The following is a 21067-nucleotide window of genomic DNA, read 5'->3' as shown; positions in this document are numbered from 1 at the left end:
GCCGCTTCTGGCGAACCAGAGTAGCTCACGGAAACGCTGTTTACCTTCCCGCCGGAGAGGTACCTATTTATCTACCTGCACTTTGATGTGCTTTCGAACTGCTAGGTTGGCAGGAGCAGGGACTGAGCAACGGGAGCTCACCCCGTTGTGGGGATTCGAACCGCCGACCTTCTGATCGGCATGTCCTAGGCTCTGTGGTTTAACCCACAGCGCCACTCCCGTCCCTCTACCATGCCATATGAGGGAGTAAAACAGGAGTTTGGAAAGGAGCATAGAGCTGGAAGGGACCATCACAGTCATCTAGTCCAACCCCCTGCAATGCAGGAATTTTTTTTTTACCCAATGCAAGGCTTGAACTCACAACCCTGGGATTAAGAGTTTCATGCTCTGCCAACTGAGCTGTCCCAGAGCTTCTTCAAGGAAATATAGGTCAAGGCAGTGGGGAAAAGTTCTCCTGGGTCAGAGAAAAAGATAGTCACCCAGTGGAAGTTTGGGAAGGTATAGAATTGGGTCAGAAAGAAGGAAGTGCTTTGAATTTTAACCTACTGTCTCTTTATAATTGTTTTTAAAAGTCTAATACATTTCAAGAATTTAGCTCATCTTCTAATGTCCATCTGTGCAACTCCTTCCTGTTTTGTGTCATCTTAGAGAAGGGACCACAGGGAAAACAGGGGGGCTTCTCTTCCGCAACAAGTTTTATTGGTTTAGTATGAGCTCATCACACTTTAGCAAGCCTGTCGCAGGGCCTGCGATACATGAATACATAATCTGTAGAAGTAGTTACACTTAATAGACTCCCATCTGTAAAGCTTTTGTACAGAGAGGAAAAAAAGGAAAAGGAAAAAAATTAAGCCGATAACAAAATAGGACATTAGCTGTCAAACTGATTTTTCTTTCTCTAACAAAATTCGATAGCCAAAAAAGTGACTAAAACTACAAAATTGGAATACATACCACAAGGGTAAAAGGTTATCCGTATTTTAATTTATTTGTACATCTAGTATCGGCTTAATTCTGGCTCTGCTCAGAAGGCCGACAAGTTGGCTTTGTTCGTTTAGTGGATTTTTTTAAGAGATCCGTAACAGATTTAAGTGCTGACTTGCTGGAAAGCTTTCCATTAGGACTTGTGTTGGTACAAGTTTTGTCTTGGTGTGAAGTTGACAACATGCATGTATTTGGTTGGCATCCTCAACTAAAGGGAGAGGACCAGGAAGGGTGGCGAGTCACGGGCACCTCTTTGCAACCTGTGGCCTCCTGTATTTGGCTTTCGGGGTGTAGCGTTGTGCCTTAACGAAAGGAGACAACACACAGCGCTTTGCGTTGCCTCTGAATGTTTTCTAAGTGTTTTCGCCAACCCGGTGCCTTCCAGGTGGTTGGGAGTTGTGGTTCAAAGCAATCTGGAAAGCACCAAGCTTGGCAAAGCTGGGTTCACAGAGTCCTTCCTATAGGTCACAGAATCAGGGTTGGAAGGGATCTAGTCCAACCCCCACAATGCAGCTGTCCTATATGAAGATTGAACCTGCAACCTTGGTGTTGCCTGCACCACGTGCTAACCAACTGAGCTATCCAGTCCTCTTGATCCTTACAGAGAAAATAATTTGGCCTTCTAGAGCAGGGTTTCCCAAACTCAACTGTTCCCATACTCCAGCTGTTTTTGGACTACAGTTCCCATCATCCCTGACCACTGGTCCTGCTAGCTAGGGATGATGGGAGTTGTAGTCTTAAAAAACACAGCTGGAGACCCAAGTTTGGGAAACCCTGCTCTAGATTCTCGGCAGGGTGTGTGTCTCTTCCTTCACCCTCTGTAACTGGCCTTATATTTTGATTCTTGCACTCACAGACCCCTAAGGCTTTTCCTGTTCACACAGCAAAATGGTCGGAAAAAAAGAAATTAAGCATTACATCCCTTTATGAATTTATTCAGGTCCCTCCTTCGGCTCCTGATGAAGAGGGTGTGTACACCAAAGGTGAGCAGATACTGGCCCTGTGTGCGAAAATATCTTTGGGGTGGAGGAATGATCCAGGGAAGCAGACCCTCTGACCCTCCAGATGTTGTTGGACCTGAAGCAACCATCAGCCCCAGCCAGCATGGCCAATGGAAGTTGTAGTCCAGAAACATCTGGGAAGGGCCACAGAGGTTCCCTACCCTTGGTCTAGAATAGATTTGCACAGTGCTTTGTTTCTAGGGGGGGAAAGGTGCCGGTACTCTGGGAATGAGGCCTTCAGAGCTTGGGTGGGAAGCGTGAGCTGTCCTTGGAATGGGGCTTCCCCCAAAAAGACCCTGTGGATAAATCCATCGGAAAGCACAGAGAAATGGCATAAATGGGGGAGATGATGGAGAAGAATTTACATCTGTTTCTGCCCATCCATAAATAGAAGCAATTCATCAAAACAAAACTGAGAAGCAACACGGGGTGCTTTGTCAGAGGTCCACTTGAAGACCAATGAAGACCACACTCAAACCATTCATTTCAGCACTAAGACACCACTTTGACTGGCCATGGCTTCACCGCAAAGAATTTTGGGAACTCTGGTTTGTTGTGGGTGCTGAGAGTTGTCATGAGGTCCCTTAGTCTCCTCACAGAGCTACAAATCCCCTCAAAGTAGTTTAAGCAACTGATCCCTCTCTTCTTCCCAAGGAACTCTGGGAATGATGTATCTGAGGGGAATTGTAGCTCCATGAGAATAGCCCCCCCCCAACAACCCTCGGAACCTACAACAAAAGTTCCCATGTTATTCTGAACCAAGATCTCACAGAAGTTATATTTGAGTCATTTCCCCCCATCTTGGTGCCCTCCAGAAGTTTTGAACCACAACTCTACAAAACTAGCTGGGGCTGATGGGAGTTGGCAGAGTCCAATAACATATTGAGGGCACCAGGTTGGCAAAGGCAGTTCTGGTCATTTTGGTCAACTGTTTTGGTCGGCTATTCTTACCAAACCATGCCTTGACGTGCAAACGTTTCGCAAGAATACCTCAAAACAGCAGACGAAAAACATAGATGTTTCTTCACACCCTTTCTTCCTAATACTACAGGTATTGGCACAGTGTAGGGGTATAGACAACACAGTGCCCTCCAGATGTTCGACTGCAACTCCCATCATTCCTGAGCATTGGCTATGCTGGCTGGGGCTGATGGGAGATGGAGTCCAACATTAGCTGGAGGGCAACAGGTTGGTTATTCGTGCTCTTATCGTGGAAAACAGCAATGTTGCCTGGGCAAGAAATTCTGCTGTGCTCCCTCAGGCATTCCTTACTGGAATCCTCAAAAGAGGTCCACGTTATGTGGTGCTGGTACGCTCACTTTGTGTAGCAGCTCTAGATGAGTTCCATCAGAAGAACCATGGAGTTGCTAGGTCCACAGATGGAGAACCTGTGGCCTTCTGAACAGCTCCATCCCCAGCTAGCATAACCAACAGCCAGAGATGATGGAGCTGCAGTCCACCAAACTCTGGAGGACCATAGGTTCTTTTCCTCTGCGGAAGACCAGGCCCTCCAACCCTGCCAGCCAAGATGTCCCTCCACAGCGATTCCCAGAAACTGCTTCTTCACCTGGAGTCTCACGCTCCCCATCGCTGGATGTCCAAGGCAGACAATGAGTCTAGGGGTGAACTAAGGTAGAGGGGAGTGAGAAAGAGCCTTCAGTCTGTGACTACTGGCAGGGCCTGAGAAAATAGTCTGTAGAAAAGGCCTTGTTTGCATTCCAGGCTTAGGGCTTCTCCACATTTCCTATTGCCCCGGGCCCTGAGTCAGAGAGGGCTACTGATTTAGAGCTCTGTGCAGTTCTGAAACTCTGGCCTTGCATTGCTCCATGCTGCTTCTCCTGGAAGTCAAGAGGAGAAGGGCTTTTCCTTTGCAGATCGAAGGAGCTGTTAGGGACATGGAACTGAACCGTCAGGGGTTGTGAACCGACTGCATTAGGAACAAATCTGCAACAAGGAGTTCACCCCTCCAAAAAAAGCATCTGGAAATATTTTAGTGGTTAGTGACGTACCTGAAAGAAACAAAGTCAAGTTGCTTTAAAAAAAGGAGGGGGGGGATAAATAAAGAGCTGGGCCAAAAAGCAGCAACGATGGGGAGAAGAGGGGTCAAGCCAAGCATAGGCAAACTGGGCCCTCCAGATGTTTTGGGACTACAACTCCCATAATCCCTAGCTAACAGGACCAGTGGTCGGGGATGATGGGAGTTGTAGTCCCAAAACATCTGGAGTGGTGAGTTTGCCTATGCCTGGGTCAAGCTGTTGTGGCAGGGACTGCGTTGACATCAACAAACTAGATTAGGAGCTGGGGTGGCATGCTTTTGGCATATGAGCTCAGCCTGTAATCCATTGGGGACGAGGGACACTGTTGGCTTGCCATGTTTCTGAGTCGAAATAAATCTTTTTTTAAAAAATTAAAAATTGTCCAGTTGCACCTTAGAGACCAACGTAAGTTTGTTCTGGTTATAAGCTTTCGTGCGCATGCACACTTCTTCAGATACCACACGAAAAGCTTATACAGTGGTACCTCAGGTTACAGATGCTTCAGGTTATAGACACTCCAGGTTACAGACTCTGCTAACCCAGAAATAGTACCTCGGGTTAAGAACTTTGCTTCAGAATGAGAACAGAAATCGCACGGCGGCAGCAGGAGGCCCCATTAGCTAAAGTGGTACCTTAGGTTAAGAATGGTTTCAGATTAAGAACGGACTTCCAGAACGAATTAAGTACTTAACCCGAAGTACCACTGTACCCAGAAAAAACTTAGTTGGTCTCTAAGGTGCTACTGGATAATTTTTTATTTTTTAATTTATTTCGACTGTGTCAGACCAACACAGCTATCTACCTGAATCTAGAATCATGTTTCTGAGGTTCAGCACCCTCATTTATAGGAGCCTTTCATTCCGGGTGCTAGAGGTGCCAGCCCTGCTAGGTTTTAAGGAACACCCACACTTGTTGAACAGGCAGGCGAAATCTTCCCTTGAACTGGTCCAGGGATGGGCAAAGCCACAACACCCCAAAATTCATCCGATCGTGACTCCTTTTGGTTGCAGCCAGCATGGAGAGTCCAATGGCATGTCCCCGCCCCGCCCCCCCCCACTCCCACAACACCCTGGCTTGCTACTCTTCTCGATTCCTTGGCTTGGGACAGAGGTTCTGAATGGTGGCAGTGACCACGGGCACATCTGCCTCGCAGCTACTCTCTGGTGGTCAGGCTGAGAAAAAGCCACATGAACCTACTACCAGTGGGCAAGGGGTGGTGGTGGTGGAAGTGCTCACCAAAACCACTTTTAGAGCTCACAGGGTCCCGAGTTCAAGTTACATTCAGGGGACGGGGCAACTGTGTCTTGGAGGCCTCTTCCTATCTCTTGCTTTAAGCTCAGACGTTGTCTGTGTCTGGCGCCATTCCCTATATTGCTTTTTTCTAATACTGAGGTCAATCTCTCTGCGAGTGGGGAGAGATAGAAGCAATTCGTAACACAAAATGCACATGCTTCATGTCCGGATATTCCAGACTCTGTTTATAAGCTGAGACATGCATGGGCTTCATGTGTTCCCTTTGCACAAGGTCACTGCGTCGACCACAGCTTTCCATTGCATTTTAGCCAGGAAACTGTGTTTCATGGCTTCCAAACAGCTCAGGATCTGGAAGCCAACTCTAAAACAGGATTTCATGTTCTGGCGTGTCTGGAAGCCATTGACCATGGTTTCCTGGTTTGGATGTAACGGGAAACTATGGCAAACTGTGGCTTCCTGGTTTGCTTTCCCTGCTCAAAGGGAGGAGCACGAAACTGGTGCAGATCTCAGCTTATCGTGGCAAGATTTGATCCCGCGAACGTTGCCACAAAATCTCAAACCTGTGGGGAGGAAAAACAAGACACCGCCACACTCACCCCAGCATTCATGTGTTAGAAAAACCACACACACACTTTCCAACTTGCAGATTAAGCTCTGTGGTCCAGTTTATACACACGGAGAATCCAGAGGTAATACGTGACCTGGACTGTGCTTCTACAGCAGGCCTGGGGGAGCTTGGGCGCTTTGTGTACTGCCGGACTCCAACTCCCCTCAGCCCTAGCCAGCATGGTCAGTGGTCCAGGATGATGGGAGTTGTAGTCCAACAGTATCCAGGGAGCCACAGGCTTCCCAAGCCTGTTCTAAAATCTACAGGGTGGGAGTTTGAAATGCTGCTCTATGGAGAAGGGCTGGGTGGTGGAGAGTATGGCAGGGAGAAGATTAGGTTGAACCCCTCTCACTACTAGCTTTCTACATGCGAGGAGATGCAATTTTTGTTGGTTTTAGGCAGACACACCAAGCTGCCTAAAAGCAGTACAGCTCCGGACAAAAAGAGAGTGTTTTATTTCTTGATTCCACCAAGTGTATAAACTGGGCCTGTGTTGTGGGGGGAGCAATGCAAACCCTCCTTCTAACCACTTCAAAACTTCAAAAGCAAACTGGGTGAAGCGACAGAGAAATAAACAGGGAGACCGAACCATCTTCAGGGCTTTGCAGAGTTCACCACCACAGCAATCCCACCCACCGGCAACTCATGTAGAGAGATCTCCAAGCAGGCAAGATGGCTGAACTACACGGGGGGTGGGTGGGCAGCAAAGATCTGCGCACCCCTCACCAATTCCATAAATTCCAAATTACCAAATGACTCCACAGTTACCAAAGTTAAAATAAGTTACGAGAAAGGTCCACCTGCACATCTATATCCCACATTATTAAGAGCAGGGTCTCCACATTCTGGAGCTTGAGAGAGAGAGAGAGTCTCTATTTTGCAGGCCACGGAGGTATCTCGCCCTTCCGCCTTCGACGGCCGACATCCTGGGATGGAGAGTTGCCGCTGTTTTGCTGACCTGCTGATCGTTTGGACAGAAAAGGGAGGAGCCTCTGTCTTGGGGGCGGGGGCTGAGAGGGAGCAGAACGCCAAGGGCATTCGAGTGTATCGGGAAGTCGCTAAGGAGGTTGCGGGCATCTCCCACCAGGCCGCTGGAACGAGACGTTTCTGCCAGCCATTGCAGCAGGGTGTTCAACACACACACCCCAAAAATATACTGGCACAAGGTGACCAAGGCCAATAAAAGCAGTCACTGGACGCTGCAACCGGCAGCAGAGAAATCCAGCCGCGGCCACACACCTGCTGCACCGCTCTCTTCGGAAACCAGGCCCAGCTTGGAAATTATGAACCGATGTGCCTACGAGTACGCGCTATGAACGCAGACCTGTCCATAGAGCGGAAATACTGAAAATAATCTTAGGTGGTGTTTTAAGCTGGGAGAGGGGCTTGGAGGGGGCGGAGGGCGACGTCTCTTGCCCGGCCTCTTCTCAGGAGCAAATCCTGGCATCATAGAGTCCTCTCCACCTCCGTTCCTTCATCAGTGCTTCTCCTGAAAGAAAGGAAGGCAGTTTGTTTATTGTTTATTTCATTTTACGGGAAGCCGTTTTTTACAGGCTGCTCGACAACGATCGTCTCTAAGCTCGCTGAGACATCCCAGAGAACGGATCTGGCCATGTTCGCAATTGACGCCGATATCTCATCCGAGGGGTTCTGCCCTCCGAAAACAAAAATTGTGTTTATGTAAAACAGAATCGGCATTAGTTAGAACAGCGGTTCCCAAACTCCCTCACCATCCCTGTCGACCTCTTGAAAATTGCGGAGGGTCTTGGAAGACCACTTAATTTATTTTCTGCCCGTGTGGCATTTGTATTTCAGTTTGAAATGGAACGACACTATCTCTGAGCATGTGCAGGTTGTCTTTCTTTAGTCACTGAATCCCAACTCTTCACACACATAGAAAGCTGCCTCCAAGTCTATGGCCATACTACCCTGAACATGCCCGATCTCGTTTGATCTCAGAAGCTAAGCAGGGTCAGGCCTGGTTAGTACTTGGATGGGAGAAAGCTGCCTCCAAGCACTTGGCTTAGCCTAGGTGTTTTAGCCAAAGAGCTGGACCAGTCTCCTTCCATCCAAAAAAACAAAAAATCCCCTTGATGTCTTGAGGTTTGGTACTGGGCAAGGAAGTGGGCAGTCCTCCACAGAAGTTGAACACACAAGCTCTGTTTTGCACCGTTGCCTCAACATCCTTGGAGATGGAGACAAGGTCAACAGAGCCACCCGTTGCCTGGTTTATTCCCAAGTGTCTCCCCAGAAGAGCTCAGCTCTGTGCTGACAAGGGAAGACGTCTGAGTCACAGCAGGTTAGATGGCAGACGGGCAATTACTTCCCATGAATCCAGCTCCCCACCTCTCACGCTGCTGGGAGTCTCCCCAGGATCAGACTCTTCCCGGGGTCCAGAATCCCATGCCTCAATTCCCCAATCTCCTCCTCCTCTGACACCCTCTCCACAACACCTCCAGGAGGCTCATAAAGGTATCGTTCAAAAGGTTCTGCCAAATGCTGGAAAGGTCAACGCAATCCTTTAAAAAAAAATTGCGACATAACATCTACCCCCCTTTTCCTCCAGGCAGTTCAATAGTGGTGAAAACGGTCCCCATTTCATCCTCGCAGGAACCCTGTGAGGTTGGTTAGGGTAACGGACAGTGACCCAGTCACCCAGTGAGCATCATGGCCGAGCGGGGAATTTGAAGGCTGGTCTCTCAGGCCCTAGGCCTGACCTGCGAGCCAACAAGCCGCACAGACCCTCTTAACTCTTCTTCTAACTTCCCCTGCCCCAAAACTAGTGCTATTATGCTCATTGTGTGAGTAAGTTTCAGCAAGTATTTTTTTAAAAAGCAGAGCAAACCAAGGAAGCCGTGCAGGGGAGATGATTCAAATCACCCACCTCTTGTTTGTTAGATTTTTCCTGTTGGTGGATTCCATTAGCAGATCCGGAATTCCCAATAGTCTAAAATGAAAAGGGGGTGGTGGAAAAAGTGGTGGAAAGAGGTGGTGTATTAGGTAAGTTGGACACATAGCAATCAGAAGGTACTGTACATCAAAAATAGCCAAAGCACAATGAAAGACAGTGATTTTATGTGCTGCAAAAATCCAGATGTGAGATGATTAAAGAGAAACGCATTAAAGCTTATTTTACGAAAAAAAGTGGCATAAGCTAAAGACACGGCAATCTTCCCCTTTACAGAAAGAGGCACAACTGAAATAACTCGTGGCTAAAGTGACAAGAGAATCTGCCTGGGAAATGATATATAATGAATTGAAAAGAATGTTTAAAATAACATTTGTAAAAGACAACAACCCAGAAGCTTTTCTTTTGTGAATTATAGGGGCAGAACCACCTAAAATGTATAGAAACTTATTCATCTATGCGACTACAGCGGCAAGAATGTTACTCGCCCCCGAAATGGCAATAAGCAGAAGTCCCAGCAAAGGAAAAATGGATACAAAAACTTATGGAATATGCAGAAATGGCAAAACTTACCAGAAGAATAAGAAATCAAGATAACAAACTTTTTATAAAAGAATGGAAATAGTTTATTGAGTATTTGCAGATAAATTGTAAACAGATAAGAACATTGGCAGGATTATTGTAATAACCTGCAGTTTTATAAGAGTATATATTTGAAGTCGATGAATAAATGAGCAAATTGCCGTATTTTTTGCTCTATAGGATGCACTTTTCCCCCTCCAAAAATAAAGGGGAAATGTGTGTGTGTCCTATGGAGTGAATGCAGGCTCCTTGGCATTAGCGATAGCAATGCAAAGCCTCCGAAGCACAGAGGGAGCACTCCCTCCGCGCTCCGGAGGCTACGCGTTGCTTTCGCTGAAGCCTGGAGAGCGAGAGGGGTCGGTGCGCACCAACCCCTCTTGCTCTCCAGGCTTCAGGGATAGCCACCTGAAGGCTTTGGAGCGCAGCGGGAACTCGCACTGCACTCCAAAGGCTTTGGGTACCTTTTGCTGAAGCCGGGAGAGCAAGACTTTCCTGGCTTCAGCAGAGAGGGAGACCTGCGCAGCGCCCCTTCAGCGAAGCGGGAGGAGAAATGGAAGGGGATCCATTTCGCCTGCCTCTTCGCTGAAGGGGCGCTGAGCAGAGAGGGGGAGATTTCTTTCTTCTTGTTCTCCCCCTCTAAAACAAGGTGCGTCCTATGGTCGGGTGCGTCCTATAGAGCGAAAAATACAGTAAGTTTGGATATGCAGAAGTTATTAAAAATAAATTTAAGGAACAGCAGAAAGAGGGGGAAGGAAGTCAAGTTTTGAAATGTTAAAATGATTGCGAAATTAGTGAAATGTATAAACCTGAAAAGCATAAATAAAATTTAAAAAAAGAAAAAAGAGGGAATCTGCCCGGTGGGGAGAACAGAGAGTCCATGTGGAACACCCACCTGTGCTTTCTCAGAGCAGCTTCTCATGGCTTCCACGAGCTTCTCCATCTGCTGGCCCTGCTCCAGCGCGTTCCTCAGGACGTCCTCCGTGCTGACCAGCCGATGCTGCAACCGGAGGACTTCGGACTCGGACGAAGGGTCTATGAGGGAGTATCGTCGCTGGTCTGTTACTGCTTTCTCTTTATCCTGGAGGAGATAAAAAATTAATTAACAACAGTATTATTGCATTAAGATATGAAAGGTGAGGTTTAAACAAATACTAAATCAGCTTTTTAAAAAAGAAGTGAACAGGGACATCGGGGGCCTATTCATCCAGAAGAGGAACCTTCTGAAGAGCGGACAAGGGGCTGAGGTTGAAACCAGAAGTCGCCCGTTCTGGCCTCCTGCCATGCACTCAGGTCCTTAGGCAACAGGTCCTTAGGCAAGGCACTTCTTCTCTCTCAACTTCTGCAACATGGGATTAATAATAATACTGCACTGCTCAGTTACCGTGGATAGCTCAGTTGGCTGGAACGTGGTGCTGATAATGCCAAGGTTGCAGGTTCGATCCCCATATGGGACAAATGCATTTTCCTGCAGATCAGGCACGTCCAACTTCCAAGAGACTGCGATCTACTCAGTCTTTTAAATGAACAGTCAGTGACCTGCCCATTGTCACTGGAGAATGGACAGGAGTTGTTCAGCTTTTTTTGGGAAACAAAAGTTGTTGAGGTTTTGTTTTTGGTTTGTTTTTTTGGGGGGGTGACACCCCCCCGTGATCGACCAGTAGATCATGATCAACCTTTTGGACATGCCTGGACTAATGATCCTCAAGGTCCCTTCCAACTCTATGATTCCAGACAGGGCTGTTGTGCAGATTATTGATAATTACATGTTAATACTACAAACCAACCAACCATAAGTGCTTTGAGTCCTTCAAACACTATTTAAATGGGGTTTGTTGGTAGTTGGCATTTTATACAACTCTTTACCACTAGGGAGTTCTGCAGTCAAGCGTAAAATGAAAAGCACAGAATAAAGATAGTTTATGATGTTTCTCACAACAAGTTGGGTGGGTGGGTGGCTCAGAAATTGCCGTTTTACTGACGCAGGAGGAGTTACTACTTCCCTGATTTAAAAAATCTCATGAAAAGAATTATTGATCGTACGAGAATCCATCAATTATAATAATTGGTAGCGTCCAATCAATCATTTTTTAAGTAGGGAGGGAATATTCTTTAGTTTAGATGATGCTGCAGAAGTATTTGAGTATTTGAGATGGCGTGAAAAGAAAAGAACAACCGTAAAACTAGAAACACGCACTTGACAAGAACCCAGGGAGTCATCTATTATAATCCCTGGATCAATTCCAGATCTTGCAAACCCTAGCATCCTTGCTTAAATGCCTCCAGAGAAGGAGAAGCCACCACTCCCAACAAGGAAGGCTGTTTCAAAACCCAACAGCTCCTGCTCTTTGGGAAAATTCACCTCTCAGGTTTAGCCAGCATTTGCCTCCTTGCAATTTCCACCCCTCGAGTCTAAGCCTCCCATCTGGAGCAACAGAGAAGGAGGTTTCCTCTATCTTCTACATGACCAAAGCAAAGACCAAAAGTGACTCTCCTTGCCATCTGATTATTTTTTTTAAAGGGTATTTTATAGGAATAAGACCAAGTGATAATGCAGAAAACAGAATCTGGTGCCACATTAATCCGGGGCAATCTAAATGTTGTCATCTGACTAATCTGACAATTAATTAACTAATCACTGCAGCTAGGTTTTACTCAAGAGTAGATCTGCTGAAATGAATATGGACCTAATTTAGGCCCCATCTGCACAATACATTTAAAGCAGCATCATACCACTTCAAACAGGCACGGTTTTCCCAACAGAATCCCGGAAATGGTAGTTTGTGGGAACTGTAGCTTTTGCGAGGGGTAAACTGTGGTCCCCAGGAATCTGGGAGGGGTGTGTGCTTTAAAATATATGGTGTGTATGGGGGGGGCCTCATAAAATGAGTTCAGGCTGCAGGTTGCCCTCCTGCAAAGGCCTGAGATGCCAATGGCGGCACTTGGAATTCTGTGGGGAACCGGAGGCCCTCCAATTGTTGTTGTTGGACTACAACTCCCATCATTCCTGACCATCGGCCATAATGGCTGGAGCTGATGGGTGCTGGAGTCTGGCAACACGTAGAATCAATGAACTGGACCCAAGCTCAGGGGTACAGAGTGGGACAAGTGGCCTTTTTAGTAAATAGAAGTTTCCAGGCCACTTGTAAAGGCAGCTCCAGAGAGAGAGCATTGCAGCGGCCCAGCGTCATGTGGCTCAAGCCTTCAACCCTCCCAGCGGCGGAGCAAGCCGATTGGGCACCTGGGGCTGTGTGCGTGCCCTGCGCCCGGGGGCGGGGCCAGCCACCCAGGGGGCAGGATGCTCCGCAGGGCCTCAGAGGAGTTTTTCTGCCTCCTTCCACTCAGCCACCCTACAGGCGAACCGCTTGGGGCAGCGCAGAGCCTGTGGGTGCCCAAGCCACCACATCACTCCCAGGAGAGGTGCATGGCTCGGGCGCACTGCAGGCCCCGCTGTGAGTGCTGCCCACCATTTTGTCACCCTCAGTGGTGATACCCAGGGGTGGTCGGCACCCCCCTTGCTATGCCCCTGAGCCCTCCACCACAGCCCCCAATGCTCTGGGCACCCAGCTCAGCTCTCCACCAGCTCACCAGAACGATCAGCTTTTCCCGGAGTCCCTTGATGTCGTCCTTGAGCTTCTGCTCCTTCATCCTCCACTCGGCTTTGTGCACCTCGCGACTCAAGTCCCGCTCGGGCCCAGGGGAGTGCCGGTTGGCTTCCATGAGCAAAGCTCGCAGCTCGTTCAGGCTCCTGGAGGGAGAGAGCCAGGAGAACGTCAACAAGGGGGCTTTATCGCAAATGTTTTGCTAGTGCTCTCTGCACACACACTGTGCCCTTTCACTGTCCGAAGGCTGGGGGAGAGCTTTGCCAGGCAGCTATTCAAGGATTGTCAGGGAATACTTAGACGCAGAGGACTGGTGAGAGGAACCACCTGAGGAACCAGCAAGGGAAGAAGGCTCAGAGCCTTTTTGTTAGGTCTAACAGGTGAAGAGTTACCAAGAGAAGATAAAAGACTTTTTATGTACGCAACAACGGCAGCGAGAATGCTACTAGCCCAGAGATGGAAGGAAGGAAGAAGTACCAACTAAAGGAGAATGGCAGATGAAACTGATGGAGTATGCGGAGATGGCGAAACAGATGGGGAAGATCAGAAACCAGGAAGATCAAGTATTTACTAAAGATTGGAGTAAATTTGTAATTTACTGAAAAGACCACTGTAATCAGTTGAAATTTTTGGCAGGGATGTAAAGACACTTGTAATGTGGAATTATGTATGATAGTTACGGTTAATTAATAGATACCATATTTTTCACCCTATAGGACGCACTTTCCCCCCTCCAAAAATGAAGGGGAAATCTGTGTGCGTCCTATGGGGCGAATACAGGCTTTCGCTGAAGCTTGGAGAACAAGAGGAGTCGGTGCGCACCGACCCCTCTCGCTCTCCAGGCTTCAGGAAGCTATCAGCAAGCCTGGGGAGCCTGCGGGAGTTTCCGCAGGGCTCCCTAGGCTGCGGATAGCAGCCTGCTGCACGGAGCGCGGGGCACGCTGAAGCAGAGTGCCCCGCGCTTCGGGCAGACATCGGCCAGCCCCACAAGCTTGGGGGACAGCGGGGAGGCGGAGCGCCGCCATCCCGCTGTTCCCTGACCTGGTTTGGATTCCCCGACTTTGTTTTGGGGGGGAAATAAAGGGGGGGGGAATTTCCTTTATTTCCCCCCCAAAAAAAACTATGTGCGTCCTATGGGACGGAGCATCCTATGGGATGAAAAATACGGTAGATAATGGTAAAAGATGCAGGAAACTTAAATTTAAACATGGAATCCATGGAGGGAGGGAAGGAGGTCCGAAGGTTCAAAAGAACCTTGTATTTGAATGTTCGAAAAGTTTATGTTTGATGTGTATAAAATGATTAATAACTTAATAAAAATTATAATCAATCAATCCTTATTACGGTCCAGAGACCCAACAAATCGTTACAAAGCAATGCACAATTCAGACAGCCTACCTCCAGGTTAAACAAGCATTTTGTTCAGACTTAAAGATAGGAATCATTGGTTCTTGCAACCACCGATAAAAACTTTGCCACTGCTAATGTTCTAGCGTTTGTCCGGTCTTCCAGTAGGAACCTGACATAGTGAGCCTCTGATTTTCCCGGGAAAGGTACCAGCAAGGTTAATATCAGTTCAGCCCTGGCTTGCTCATATTTCGCACAGTGCGGCAAAATATGTTTTATAGAATCGATGTCTTGAGCAGACGAGCAAAGTCTGTCCTGGTAGGGAACTCCTCTCAACCTGCCATCCAACACTGCAGAAGGAAAGACGTTTAGTCTGGCTTTGGTGAATAACCTTCGATAATTTGGTACCGTCAGGTTTTTAATGTAAGGTGTTAAATTAAAGACATGCCCATATTGTACTTGCATTGTATTTATTAAAAAATATTTAAAAAGGAGGCTCAGAGCCCAGGGAGTGGTGGTGGGACAACGATGAGTGGGTGAACTGGAAGAGGAGGTGTTGGAAGCTGAAGGCGGGGTTGCTAAGCCGACGGAGGAGACTGACCTTTCTTTCTTCAGCAGCTCCTGGCTGATGAGGACCAGCTGGCCAGAAGCATCGTGCGTTTTCCTAGACACCGTCTCCAGCTCAGCTTCCAGCCTCTTCTTCTCTTTCAACAGAGAATCTGCCTTCCTCTCGGTACTCCTGCATCTGTTTTCCAAGGCTGCCGGACCAAAGGAAAGTGTGTGCATTTGAGGGGGGTGGAGGGAGAAAAGGTAAAGCAAATTCTCTCCCTCTCTCTCTCTCTCCCCCCCTCTCTCTCTCTTGGCAAGGCAGGGCCACACAAGATCCTCCCTAAGACAGGGATCAGGAACTGCAGTGGTCCTCTGGATTATCTGCTGGACTGCAACTCGCAGCAGCCCCCGTTGGTCAGGGATGATGGGAGATGTAGTTCCGCAAATTTGGCAGCCCAACCCTGTTCTTAAAGAGCTTGCGGTCCCTGCTCTGTGGCTGCCATGAACCTACTCTGTCTTCCTCCTAAGTGCAGCCCTTCTCAATCCTGCTGGAAATTGCAGAAAGTGGGAGCGCTCTTGCAATCAGGAGGAGGAGCACCTGGCTGGACAGTGTGAGAACAGGACAGATTAGCTTCCATTCTGATGTCATAAGCACCAAACCTGGCCTTTCCCTGGAAAGACATGGATAAGGACAGAATGCAACCTTCAACATCCTGTCCAGGGCCCTCCCAACCAGAGGAGGGGGCCCTTTCACCTTCCTAAGAGGGGAAGTCCCTAGTAACATCTCTGTCCCCGTCTATTCATCCCTCACTGTCATCTGAGGCCACCATCTTGATGAAGCTAAGCAGGTCTGGGTCTGGTTAACCACATGCATGCCCCCTTGGGTTCCATGACGGAAAGAAGGTGGAATATACAGAATTCGTGTCTGCGTTTCTTTCTTCTTCTTCCTCCCTCCCAACCCTTTTTCCTTGTGTGCTGTGTGTCTTTTGAGATGTAACCACCTAGGGTTGGCACAATGGAAGAGAAGCAGGGTATTAATGCAACAGAACTAAATTCTCTTAGTTTTCTGTGTACTTGGGTTTGTACACAGGCTGGCATTTTTATCAGCAGAAGTATTAAATCAATGGTAGAACTAATTTGAAACACTTTCTTTGGGGTTGGTTTTTTTTTTTTTAAGGCTTCTTTTGTCCAGGCTGCTACAGCCATAGGGACTTGAGAGACCATACTAGGGGTCAAACGTGTGGGAAGCTTTAAGGAAATTTGTATTTCTAAGGTTTGATGGCTCATAACATCAGTCTTTTTTAGAATAATACCAAAAAATTATACACCATTAGAAAGATAATTTAACACAGGATATAATGGAACAAATCGTGTTGGACATCCGGGCAGTAATCAAAAAAATGTCTGGGAAAATCAGGACGTATGGCAACCAGTGTCGGCAGTGTCGCTTTTGCTGATTTCCCATAAAATTACCGTAGCTTAAAAACGTCAAAGTTTCTGCCTCTCCCAAAAGCTAAAATAAATAAATTCTGTCCAGATTTTCACTGTTTGAAATATGGCAACCCTATGTTGGATTATCTTTATTCTATCAAATGTTGCAGCCAAATAACCAGAAAAAGAAAGCATGTCTGCCTTATGTAACAGGAAGTGGATATCCTTAACTCAAAACTGACCAATGACAGAGTGTAATAGCCCTAACCTGAATCTAATAGAAAATTTGTGGAAAATTTGTGGAGCCGATTAAAGAAACTTGTTAGTCAGAAGTATCCAAGGAATAAAGCACCATTGATAGGATCAATAATCCAATCATGGTTTCACATAATAAAACCTGATGAACTAAAATCCTTGGTTCGCTCCATGGGACATGGTTGCAGGGCTGTAATTGCAGCAAAAGCTTCCCACATCAAGTACTAACAGAAACAGTGATGAAATAACATTTTTCACAACTTTCTGTGTATAACCCCTTTTATCTGGCTATAACTTTTTACAGAATAAGGATCATTCCAAACCGTTTTTTGCATTCTATTCTGCCTTTCTGATCATGCATAACTTTATTGTATTATTCTAAAAAAAACAACAACACCAGCATTATGAGCCATCAACCATCAGTAATATAACTTTCCACAATTTTGGCCACTAGCACATACTAAAAGCTGGCCTTTCCTTCCAGCAACGACTGTCGGGTTTCGCACACAGAGACGGGCCCTGGTTTTGCTTTCCCCCTGAGCTGCTTGGTTTCCATTCACATCAGTTGTGTGAGAGCCCTCCTCTCGGCTCTAAAGTGGTACAGCCCAGATGTAGATTCGGCCCCTCCATTAAAGTGAGGACTAAAATAGATGTCCGTCCTCACGCCGTGCCACACACACACACACACACACACCCCGGCTGAAATTATCTGTCAATCTGACCAACACAAGCCTAAGCAAACTTACCACTTACTTGAGTCCTTAGTGTGTCTGCTTGGGAGACAAGTGATGACACCTCTTTATCTTTCTTACTCAGCTTGTCCTGGAGATCTGCAGGAGGATAAGAGGGAGCCGGGTCACCTGTTACGTTTGCAAGCTTATATTATTAGGGGCTTCATTCATTCATTTGTTTAAGGGATTAACACCCCAATTTTCACTATACAGTGGTGCCCCGCAAGACGAATGCCTCGCAAGACGGAAAACCCGCTAGACGAAAGGGTTTTCCGTTTTTGAGTTGCTTCGCAAGACGATTTTCCCTATGGGCTTGCTTCGCAAGACGAAAACGTCTTGCAAGTCTTGCGCTTTTTCACCTCTCCCCCCCCCCTTTTTCTAAGCCGCTAAGAGCCTTTTAGCAGCTAAGCAGCTAAGCCTTTAATAGCCGCTAAGCCGCTAAACCGCTAATCCGCTAATAGGGTTGCTTCGCAAGACAAAAAAACCGCTAGACGAAGAGAATCGCGGAACGGATTCTTTTCGTCTTGCGAGGCACCACTGTATGTCTCAATGTAGCTTACAGGCAGGGCCAGATTTAGACTAATGAGGCCCTAAGCTACTAAAGGTAATGGGGCCCTTTTATATGTCCAGCTGTCCTTTGTCAACAACCAATTGTCGATGTTTTTTGTGCTGAATATATGCTATATGGTCATCTATGGACCTAATAGGAATCTAAAGCCATTTGCACATGTTGCCATGGAACCAGTCCATGCAGAAAGTAGGCACCCTATATACAGAAATGAGCAAACCAGTGATATTTTAGGGAGCAGGCTAGCAGGCGGGGCCCTTTACTTACAGCATAGGAGCCTACACAACACATAAGACTGTTGCTGTATGTAGGTTTTATTTAATTTGTTTTTTATCCTATATTTTGGAAATGTACACCCGGGTGTTTTTTTCCTTTAAATTTTTTTGGGGGGCCCAAGAGAGTGGGGCCCTAAGCTATAACTTGTTTAGCTCATACGTAAATCCGGCGCTGCTTACAGGGAGGTGGGGAATAGCACAATTCGCAAAACTGAAAACATAGGCTCCAACATCAGAAGCAAGAAACATTAGAGCGACATTCATAGCCTCCTGAAATTAAGCCAGTTTCTAGGCTGGCCTCTGAAACTTAACACAGCCTGTCTGATTTCTAGAGAGAGTTACCTTCCATGGTCTGCTTCATCTTGATCTTCTCTTCTGAAATGTCGTTGGTTTCAATCATCTGTAACAAACGGTAAAAACACGCAAGCGTAAAATTTTCGGGTGCACCTTGGCTCATGCAAATCAAATGGAGAATGCGCCCAACTGGCCATTGTACACATTCCCCAGACGTCAGAAGGATTGCGCACATATTAGGGAAAGGAACAGGGGGCTGTGTACACAGCCTGGTCAGAAGCACCTAGGACAGGCACTGCCTTGCACAGTCAGGCCACTGGTCCATCTAGCTCAGTGCAGCCTACACTGGCTGGCAGGAGCTCTCCAAAGTTTCAAGCAGGACTCCTCCCCGGAGCTGCCCTTGGGGACTAAACCTGAAACCAAGTGCTGACAACCTATGTAAAAAGTAAGACTCTAGTCCTCATGGTTCTGAACAGGAAGTGCTGGGGACTGAGCATAGGGCTTTCTGACATGAAACTAGGGCTCTTTCCCGAAGGTGGATCAGGGCTCTGATAAAGGCAGGACCTGAAAACAGCCATTGTTGACCCAAGAGGCAGAGCCACCTTCAGAACAGCCTGCCAGTCGGCCGCCGAGCTATAGCTCTTCCTTACGCAGGTCTGTATTGCGCTATGCCATTTTCATTTGTTTGCTTGCTTCCTTGCCTCCCCAGACGCTGTTGCCGGCTTCCGTTCTGCCCCTGCACAAACTCCTTGTCTTTATTAGAGTTCCCACCTTACTTTCTCATTCTGCCTCTGCTCCTCCAAACCTAGCATTCTTTTAGAAGTGGAAGCATACGGCAATAAACATCGCTTTCTACCTTGCATTAGGTTTCGTTTCATCTCGAAAAATAAAATCTTGTTTTACAGTTTATTGTTGTTTATATTTTGAATTGGATATATACGGGGGCACCAAAATCTTTTAAGTGCTTAGGGTCTCTAAAGGTTTTAATCCGGCCCTGCAAAGACAGGATGCGTAGCACACAAAGCTCTGTCCTACAACAGAAGGGAATGTTTGGAAATGTCTGCCACCTGAGGCTGTTGCCTCACTTTGTATAACGCTAGGGACGGCCCTGGTTTTGGAGAAAACATTACTGCCAGCTTCAAATCCTCAGTCATGTGCTAGCATCTTTGTAAATGCATCCAGGAGTTTTAAAGACAATTAAAAAGTGGGGGGGGGTGAGGGGGTGGAGGAAGGTGCTGGAAATCAGCTAGGCCGGTCAACGTACGTTGGTGTGCTGAGAAGGATGAAGCGCTTCTGTGGATTGCAGCTTGTTCTCCAGCACAAGGACTTTCTCCTGCAGCCGCTGGATCTCCTGCTTGTTCTGGGCTTCCGTCTTCTGCAGCGTCTCGTAGTCCAGCATCTTCTTCTCGGCCAGAGCGATCTGCTCTTTCAGGAAAGCGATGGCCTGCGCCTGATCCTCATAGTCGCCGTGAAGCTTCTCCAGCTCGTGTGCTCGGAGATCCGCGTCTCGGCACTTGTCCTTCAGGTCCTGCAGCTCCAAGAGGTGCTGGTTGGTCTTGGCCTCCAGCTGCTGCTTCCAGTTCCTGTCGCTCTCCTCCACCTCGTCCTTGGCTTCCTGCACCTTCAGCTTCAGGCCTTCCTTCTCCTTGATGTGGACGGCCGTCTCGATGTCGTGCTTGGCCTTCAAGTTCTCCAGCTCCAGCTGGTGCTCCATCTTGATGCTCTCCACCACAGCCTTCAGCTCCACTATCTCCTTGTGCTGACTGTCGGGGCCCGTGTTCAAGGTGGCCTTGAGGTCCTCCAGCGACTTCTGATGGTCGGACGCCAAGGTGTCCAGCTTAGACTTCCAGTTGTCCATGAGGCCCATGTTCTCGTTGGTGGCCTGCTGGACCTTCTGCTTGAGGTCCACGATTTCCTGCGAGTACTTTTCGTTCAGGGCCTTCAGCTTCTCGATCTCCTGCTGGTGCTTCTTCAGCGTCCTTTCGTACTTCTCCTTCAGCTGGCTGCTCTCTTTCTGGTGCTCCTTGTTAGCGGAAAGCAGCTGGTCGCGGAGGCGCAGGGCCTCCGTCTGCAAGCCGAGGCTGTGGTCCGGAGAATCTGGAGGAAGGGTGTCCTTCAAGCACTGCCTGAGTTCCTCGACCTCGCCTCGCGTTAAGGCCAGCTCCTCCTCCAACTGGAGGATCCGCGACTTCTCGGCCACCGTAGTCAGCTGGAAGAGTGGACGATAAAATAAACGCACATACGCAAAGTCAGCCATTGCATTTTCAGACTTGCCCATTTCTTTTGGGGTCTTTTCACACCGTGTATCATAACGGTAATAGTAATAGTAATAATAATAATAGACAGCCCAATATATTTTTAGGTGCAGGTGGGGGAATCTGTGGCCCTCCAGATGTTGCCGAGCATCAGTCCCAGCCAGCATGGTCAGTGTGGAGGATGATGAGTGTTGTAGTATGGCAATATCTGTGGAACAGAGGCTCTCCCCGCCACCCCTGTTTTAACTGGATGTCTGGTTGCGCCAGGCGAAAGAGGCTAATGCAAACTTCATTTAAAAAGTTGGGAATTTGGTGGCAAAACTGAGCTGGCTGCCGTATGAAAAGACTCTCAGCAGAGGGAAGGCAAATGTCTAAGTACATTGCTAATGCA

At 47.6% G+C, this 21067-nt stretch overlaps 1 protein-coding gene across 4 annotated transcripts in view; it reads right to left on the bottom strand.

Moving 5' to 3' along the window:
• Positions 1-6320: 6320 nt before the first annotated feature.
• CLIP2 (CAP-Gly domain containing linker protein 2) overlaps positions 6321-21067 on the bottom strand; it is a 71601-nt gene continuing 56854 nt past the window's right edge. For 3 of the 4 annotated variants that reach the window (XM_028707286.2, XM_077919753.1, XM_077919752.1), the window contains 8 exons: positions 19686-20630; positions 18470-18527; positions 17300-17383; positions 14920-15076; positions 12958-13117; positions 10265-10450; positions 8767-8829; positions 6321-7371 (listed from right to left, as the gene is read on the bottom strand). In XM_028707286.2, coding sequence (XP_028563119.2) covers positions 7360-7371; positions 8767-8829; positions 10265-10450; positions 12958-13117; positions 14920-15076; positions 17300-17383; positions 18470-18527; positions 19686-20630 — 1665 coding nt within the window. In that variant the 3' untranslated portion in view covers positions 6321-7359. Of the gene's footprint in view, positions 7372-8766; positions 8830-10264; positions 10451-12957; positions 13118-14919; positions 15077-17299; positions 17384-18469; positions 18528-19685; positions 20631-21067 lie in introns of those variants that run through there. The other variant, XR_013390917.1, reaches the window with a different exon arrangement.

The sequence above is a fragment of the Podarcis muralis genome, chromosome 15 (assembly GCF_964188315.1).
Source record: "Podarcis muralis chromosome 15, rPodMur119.hap1.1, whole genome shotgun sequence".
NCBI classification, from domain to species: domain Eukaryota; kingdom Metazoa; phylum Chordata; class Lepidosauria; order Squamata; family Lacertidae; genus Podarcis; species Podarcis muralis.
This window is presented reverse-complemented; position numbering and strand designations above follow the sequence as displayed.